This window comes from Colossoma macropomum, unplaced genomic scaffold (genome assembly GCF_904425465.1).
Source record: "Colossoma macropomum unplaced genomic scaffold, Colossoma_macropomum, whole genome shotgun sequence".
In the NCBI taxonomy this organism is placed as follows: Eukaryota; Metazoa; Chordata; class Actinopteri; order Characiformes; family Serrasalmidae; genus Colossoma; species Colossoma macropomum.
Window position 1 is genome coordinate 494,240 of NW_023494809.1, and position 8,261 is coordinate 502,500.

Sequence of the window (8,261 nt, forward strand, 5' to 3'; positions counted from 1 at the left end):
TGTGGGACTGTGTTGTGGGTCAGCACTGCAGTAATGAAGGGTTGTTGTTTTACAGCGTCTCTGCTGAAAGGCCTGAAACACACCAACATTGTGCTGCTTCATGACATCATACACACCAAGGAGACCCTCACGCTCGTCTTTGAGTACGTGGTGAGTAGCAGGACCACCACGTCACACGCGCACACTCATGCATAGACACGTTGGAGATGATTGACAGGTAAACCGATGGCCGTGCTTTGATGATAATCGCCGTGTTGAGACAGAACTGACAGAGAACTCGACTCATTTTAGACTCGCTGAATAATATTAAACATGTACATCTGATGTTTTAGTCTGTTTCACTGTTAAAAACCGGATCATTATGTAAACACCAGTGTGTATGTATAGATATATATATATATACATCGATCAGGCATAACATTCTGACCACCTCCTTGTTTCTACGCTCACTGTCCATTTTATCAGCTCCACTTACTATATAGGTGCACTTTGTAGTTCTACAGTTACAGACTGTAGTCCATCTGTTTCTCTGATACTTTGTTAGCCCCCTTTTACCCTGTTCTTCAGTGGTCAGGACCCCCATGGACCCCTCACAGAGCAGGTACTATTTGGGTGGTGGGTCATTCTCAGCACTGCAGTAACACTGACGTGGTGGTGGTGTGTTAGTGTGTGTTGCGCTGGTCTGAGTGGATCAGACACAGCAGTGCTGCTGGAGTTTTAAACACCTCAGTGTCGCTGCTGGACTGAGAATAGTCCACCAACCAAAAATATCCAGCCAACAGTGTCCTGTGGGCAGCGTCCTGTGACCACTGATGAAGGACTAGAGGATGACCAACACAGACTGTGCAGCAGCAGATGAGCTATCGTCTCTGACTTTACATCTACAAGGTGGACTGACAAGGTAGGAGTGTCTAATAGAGTGGACAGTGAGTGGACACAGTGTGTAAAACTCCGGCAGCACTGCTGTGTCTGATCCACTCGTACCAGCACAACACACACTAACACACCACCACCACGTCAGTGTTACTGCAGTGCTGAGAATGACCCACCACCCAAATAGTACCTGCTCTGTGAGGGTCCATGGGGGTCCTGACCACTGAAGAACAGGGTAAAAGGGGGCTAACAAAGTATCAGGAGGTTGTGAGTTTGAATCCCAGCAATGCCACAGCTGCCCATATCCGGAAGCCCAAGAGGAAAATATGGCAGATGGGACTGTGTGATAGAAGGAGCGCCAGCTAGTGGAGAAACTGAGTAAAAAACAGAAATTCAGTTTTGTTTATCTAACTGAGATGCAAAGCTAGAAACAGTCGCTGGGAGAATTTTCGACTCAACTAAGAAGTTTGGGTTGTGTGTCCTCAAGTTGAGTCAACTCAAGAAAAGCCATGTAATCAGTTTCTATACCATTTTAAGTTGAGCTGACCTCTCATTTTTAATGGTGCATATTAGGGGTGCGGGAAAAAATCGATTCTTAGATGCATCGTGATGCAGACGTGAACGATTCTGAATCGATTCACAAATGTCAAAAATCGATTTTCTAAATATCTAATTTATACCGTAATGTTGGCGGAACGCAAAGGGCGGAACTTGGAAGTGCGGAAGTGCAGCGCCCGGACAGTCTGTGACGGCACACAACAAAAACACAGCTGGTTGAGCGAGAAATCCGACCGGCTCCCTCTGCATTAAAGCCAGGTTAGATCAGGAGTCACAGCACAAATGATAAGAAGAGCCATTTTGTCCTTTCAACAAAAAACAAACCAGCTTGGGAGCCACAACATTTAATGTCCAGTATGTCTCAGTGTGTGATGATGTCCTAGTTTAAGATAGGTTAAAAATTATAAATGAAAACTCAGATCAGTTAAACGTCTCTCTTCGTTCGACTGTTTTCCGAGGCTGAAGTCGCTTCTTATTCTCCAGCTTCTTGTTCGAATTTTCCCGTTCCACCTTAAATTCTGACTGAGGCACCGAATGTAAATGCGGCACCATTTAAGGTGGAACGGGACAATTCGAAAGAGAAGCTGATGTCATCTTCAACTTTAGTGTTTGACAGTCTCTTGTTGTAGATTTAATGTTCCAGTAAACCAACTGCGCTGCTTATAAATGCGAATAACGCATCGCTGCTATGTGACCTGCAGTCTGCCGGTTCTCAGTCGCTGCGAAACAGGGCTTTCGCGCTATGCTGCACACGACCCGTCTCAAAGATACTTTACTGACACAGCGACCCCCCGTCTCTACAACGAGACCAAAACCGAAGTTATAAAATCACTGAATTAAACAGGTAGAATAGCTGTAACGCGCTGCGTGGTCGTCCATCACCACTGGACCTTATTTCACCGTAACAGCGCATTTTATCACAGATGAGTAGCAGCAGCGTCTCGTGCTCCAAACTAGAGCAGTGAATGAGAGCCGTCTAGTTCACTGACCTCATCACTCCCATCTGATTTATTAATAAAAGATACTGGAAGTAAATTCATTATGGATCAATACAGATACTTTGGTTTAACATTACCGAGTCCTCAGACAGTAGGAAGACAGAAATCCTGTATAGAAAAAAAGATGATCGAGACGCATCGATAATCGTTTTATACCGAATCGAATCGTGAGGTGCCCAGAGATCCCCCCCCCAGTGCATGTGAAGTAATGAAGTCATTTTAAGGTTGAATTGATGAGCCATTTTACAGAACAAAGGCCTGATAAGACGGAGACTAAACCCGCGCGAACACTTCCATTCATTTATCAGTTCTTTTCATCCAGAGTGATTTCTTATGGAGTAGCCGCGGCTCTGGTGCTGCTGGAGCTCCAGTTAAGCTGCAGGGACAGACAGTGAGCCCAGCTGAGTGAGGGAGCTCGCTGAGCTCAGCTGCTCCGCCGACTGAGATATCACTCTCACTCTCGCTGATCGGAGGTATTTTTAGGACTCGAGAAGAAATCCCGCTTCCCTGCGAGTGAGAGCCGAGCGGGGGTGTAAATTCAGACTCGCGCTGCTTTATTTCATGCTCAGACGAACAATATCGGTGCGGAACGCACTTCCTGTCTGTAAATTGGATGAGGTGGCGAAATGAGATGAGAACGTTTGATTTATTCATGAAATCTGAAGCGTCACACGCCGGGTGTGAAAACAAACCATCAGACGGCGGATATTGGACACTGACAGGTGCGGGTCCGGCGAGAGCGGGCAGATTCGGCTCAGACAGGAGGCTCGGACCCACCGCCGCGAGCTCATCGGAGCGGCTGGGTTGCCAGATATTCAGCATGCGTGAAACGTTGTGTGTTTATGCTAACAAACAGGAGCTCCACGCCGAGGAAATCAATCCATTTTCCACAGCTAGCCGCTAATGAAGATGGACGCTGGGGGAGGAGGGCGCGTGAGCGCGTGATGGACAGGCCGTGTAGGAGCTCGTTCCGCCGGCTGGCTGCATTATTCATGAAAGGAAACACATTTATCTGCGTGTAAATACCAAACAGCCCCCCCAGCCGCTGAATAAAAGAGTGAGGCGAGGATTGTGGGTAATTTTTCATACTGTGGACAGTGTTTACATGCAAGGTCACAGACATACACACACACACGGCTTGTAGAAACCCCACACCCCTCCACACCCCTCCACACCCCACACCCCACACCACACCCCACCCCCCACACCCCACACAGACAGACGGGGAAAAATCCAGCTTTTGTTGTTAGCTGGTTTCAGATGGTCCTAGCCTGGGGTGCACAAACTTTTTTGTTGGGGGGGGGCAGGCAAAGTGTTTGTGGTGGGCCGAAAGCCAAAAAAGATACACAAATACAGAATGAAGGTCTCAAATCAAGTTTTTAAAAACTTATTTGTATAGAATTTACATTATTGTGTTATTAAAATACATTACAAATACAGTTTATAAGCAACTTTAGAAGTTATATATTATCATTGTAAAAAAAAAAAGTATCTCCAGTTTTAGTGATTTTTTTATTTTTTTGGCATAATTTGAGCTCAGCAACCGTCCTTTACACTGTGTAAAAACTCCATGATGGTTGGACCAATAGAAACGCTCTAAAATAGCTTTGAATAAAATCCTTTACATTAACTTACTTTGAAAGTAAAGCGTGTTTTCACCTCTTCTGTAAAGTCACCATTTAAACAAAAGGGTAAAGGGGCTGTGTGTGTGTGTTTGAATGTGTAAATTTGGGGTGAGGAGTACATTTGATGACCATAAAAGACAGAGTACACTGACTGGACAGACGTGACCAATCACAAACAGAGATTGGTTGGTCTGCTGTACCCATTTCTGATATATATATATAGAGTTGAATAACTCTAATGTTCTCTCTCTGGTCACTTTAGCTCATTTGGCGTGACCCTTCTTTTTGTGGTCGTTCTAAGGAAACTTCAAACAGTAGGATGTTCTTGTTTGCTCATGTTTGTCTGGTCATTGTATTCTGGCCTGAACTCGATATCTCTCTCTGTCCCTCTCTCTCTCTCTCTCTCTCTCTCTCTCTCTCTCTCTCTCTCTGTCCCTCTCTCTCTCTCTCTTTAGCACACAGATCTGTGCCAGTACATGGACAAGCATCCCGGCGGTCTCCATCCAGACAATGTCAGAGTGAGTAGGTCCTCCTACTGTGGTCACTAATCTGCTCTGTGTTTTTTCATCTGTGAGCCTCTCTTTCTCTGGAAGACCCCCCTCTCTCCCCCTGCAATCTCACAGCTGTTATCGGACCCTCAGGATACAGAAGAATGAACATTCAGGGTTCTGTCATGAGCCTGATTGAACAACAGGGCATGTGACAGTTCTTATCAGCGTGTGTCCCGAAAGCCGTTTCTCACAGACCTGAAATCATGCGGCTGTATCAACAAGGTCAATTCTAGTGGTCAGAATTTAACCAGCTACAGTCAGTTCAGACAGAATTTTGTGGGCTACAGTTGGTTCAGACAGAATTTTGTGGGCTACAGTCGGTTCAGACAGAATTTTGTGGGCTACAGTCGGTTCAGACAGAATTTTGTGGGCTACGGTCGGTTCAGACAGAATTCTGAGAGCTACAGTCGAGTTCAGACAGAATTTTGTGGGGTACAGTCGGTTCAGACAGAATTTTGTGGGTTACAGTCGAGTTCAGACAGAATTTTGTGGGGCTACGGTCGGTTCAGACAGAATTCTGAGAGCTACAGTCGAGTTCAGACAGAATTTTGTGGGGTACAGTCGAGTTCAGACAGAATTTTGTGGGTTACAGTCGAGTTCAGACAGAATTTTGTGGGCTACAGTCGGTTCAGACAGAATTTTGTGGGTTACAGTCGAGTTCAGACAGAATTTTGTGGGCTACAGTCGGTTCAGACAGAATTTTGTGAGCTACAGTCGGTTCAGACAGAATTTTGTGGGCTACAGTCGAGTTCAGACAGAATTTTGTGAGCTACAGTCGGTTCAGACAGAATTTTGTGGGTTACAGTCGAGTTCAGACAGAATTTTGTGGGCTACAGTCGGTTCAGACAGAATTTTGTGAGCTACAGTCGAGTTCAGACAGAATTTTGTGGGTTACAGTCGAGTTCAGACAGAATTTTGTGGGCTACAGTCGGTTCAGACAGAATTTTGTGAGCTACAGTCGGTTCAGACAGAATTTTGTGGGCTACAGTCGAGTTCAGACAGAATTTTGTGGGCTACAGTCGAGTTCAGATAGAATTTTGTGGGCTACAGTCGAGTTCAGACAGAATTTTGTGGGGCTACAGTCGGTTCAGACAGAATTTTGTGGGCTACAGTCGAGTTCAGACAGAATTTTGTGGGCTACAGTCGAGTTCAGACAGAATTTTGTGGGCTACAGTCGAGTTCAGACAGAATTTTGTGGGCTACAGTCGGGTTCAGACAGAATTTTGTGGGCTACAGTCGAGTTCAGACAGAATTTTGTGGGGCTACAGTCGGTTCAGACAGAATTTTGAGGGCTACAGTCGGTTCAGACAGAATTTTGTGGGGCTACGGTCGGTTCAGACAGAATTTTGTGGGGCTACGGTCGGTTCAGACAGAATTTTGTGGGCTACGGTCATTTCAGACAGAATTTTGTGGGCTACAGTCGAGTTCAGACAGAATTCTGAGAGCTACAGTCGGTTCAGACAGAATTTTGTGGGCTACAGTCGAATTCAGACAGAATTTTGTGGGCTACAGTCGAGTTCAGACAGAATTTTGTGGGCTACAGTCGGTTCAGACAGAATTTTGTGAGCTACAGTCGGTTCAGACAGAATTTTGTGGGTTACAGTCGAGTTCAGACAGAATTTTGTGGGCTACAGTCGGTTCAGACAGAATTTTGTGAGCTACAGTCGGTTCAGACAGAATTTTGTGGGCTACAGTCGGGTTCAGACAGAATTTTGTGGGCTACAGTCGGGTTCAGACAGAATTTTGTGGGCTACAGTCGGTTCAGACAGAATTTTGTAGGGCTACAGTCGGTTCAGACAGAATTTTGTAGGGCTACAGTCGGTTCAGACAGAATTTTGTAGGGCTACAGTCGGTTCAGACAGAATTTTGTGGGCTACAGTCGAGTTCAGACAGAATTTTTTTTTAATTACATTCATATGGAAGTTTGCCAGCTGCAGTCAGGTCAGAGAATTTTGCAGTACAGTTGTATTCTTGGTCAGCTTGGACTCCAGCAACAGGTCTTGGGTTACATGATCTCTGACCCATTTAGTGTGTAAAACTTTCAGAACAATAAATTTGAGCCCAAACTAAAGCTCTGTTCTCTGGATCTCTGCCTTCACGGCGCTGCTGTGTCTTTGTTTCATTAAGCTCAGGTCCATCTGCACTATCACTTCACTTTACCTGGTGGTGGAGCCAATAACTCCCGCCGATTAGAGAGAGGGAGCGAGAGGGGAAATTAAAGAACGAGTGAAGGGAGGAAATTAGAGTCAGAGAGGGATGATGGAGTGAATGAGGCCAGGTGGCAGAAGGTATGATGATGAAGGAGGGAGGAGAACCCAGGCTGTGCTGCTTATGTAATTCGTCTCCCCTTTTGGCTCCGTGGATTTACATAGATAAAGTATTTATCCCCTTCACGTCTCATTGAAATTCAAATGAATAATTAAGCATTTATAAACGACAGGCAGAGTGAGGGAGCGTGAGCAGCTCACCTGAGACGGCGGATCGCTCTCCCTCTCCGGCGCTGCGGTGAGGTTTGGTGGAGCAGATGCTGTTGTTGTTGTTTGGGCTGTAATTGATCAGACTGGATCACTGAGCTTCAGGAAAACCGCGGATGAGTTTTCAGGGTTTTTCTTTCTGATGCAGGATGTGAGGAGAGGGTCGAACTGGCCTTTTAAAAAGCCTTGATCTGAAGCTGCTGATTCAGCTGCACCGATTTTCAAACGTTAGAATGTTACAGTTGATTATAATATTATAATAACACAAAGTATGGACTCATTTTTTGGACACAATAAAAGTCTCAAATGTAAAAATGCCCCAAAATGTCATCCACTACTGTGTAGATAGTTCCTCCGGTATTCAGCGTATTTGTAACAATTAATAATAATAATAATAATAATAATAACAATAATCTTTATTTATATAGCACTTTTCATGGCAGTGGCAGCTCAAAGTGCTTTACAGACAGCTGATGAAGCTTAACAGTATTACAAGAAATCATGAGTATTAATTTAGAAACATGGGGAAATACCAGGAGGCGTGTTCTTGTAATCTTGTAATTATTCTTGTAATAATCAAAGTGAATTGAATTGTGGGGAAATTCAAGGTTGACTAATTAATCATTTCCTCCCTGAAACTGTACATTATTATTCTTTTAATCAACAAATCTCCAATTCCACCTGTTCATTTTTGATTTTTTTGGAAATAATTTAGAATTATTGCTAAGAATACACCAAATACTAAAATAAAGGAACTGTTTATGCAGTACTGGAAAAAAATGCACCATATTTTGCATTCTCAGCATATATTTCCCCCCAAAAACTGCCTAATTTCACTAAAACCAAAACCAGTATTTTAACAGATTCAGGTCATACTTTAGTACTTTTACTGTAATCGAGTATAACTTCAGATTAACTCATCCCTCACAGGCGCGTACGACGTTAGTATCACACACCCAGCACTAATCAGCTGCCTACTAATGTAATAATGGGTCATGTGGCAGAGTGGATGGGGTGGGGGGGGGTGAATTCTGGGCGTCCAGCCACAGGCCCCCCCACTGTCTGCCCTCTACTCCTCACTAATGAGGAGAAACACTCTCCAGACGAGCTTCAACAAACTCTCCTTCCCTTTAACTAAACTTTTCCTCACTTCTGATGAGGGCAGTGAGCTGGGGGGGGTCA

At 44.7% G+C, this 8,261-nt stretch overlaps 1 protein-coding gene across 3 annotated transcripts in view; it reads left to right on the plus strand.

Moving 5' to 3' along the window:
* The window catches only part of cdk14 (cyclin-dependent kinase 14), a 122,794-nt gene that overhangs the window by 52,723 nt on the left and 61,810 nt on the right, over positions 1 to 8,261 (plus strand). For all 3 annotated transcript variants that reach the window (XM_036557962.1, XM_036557964.1, XM_036557963.1), the window contains 2 exons: positions 56 to 150; positions 4,510 to 4,572. In XM_036557962.1, coding sequence (XP_036413855.1) covers positions 56 to 150; positions 4,510 to 4,572 — 158 coding nt within the window. The remainder of the gene's footprint in view (positions 1 to 55; positions 151 to 4,509; positions 4,573 to 8,261) is intronic.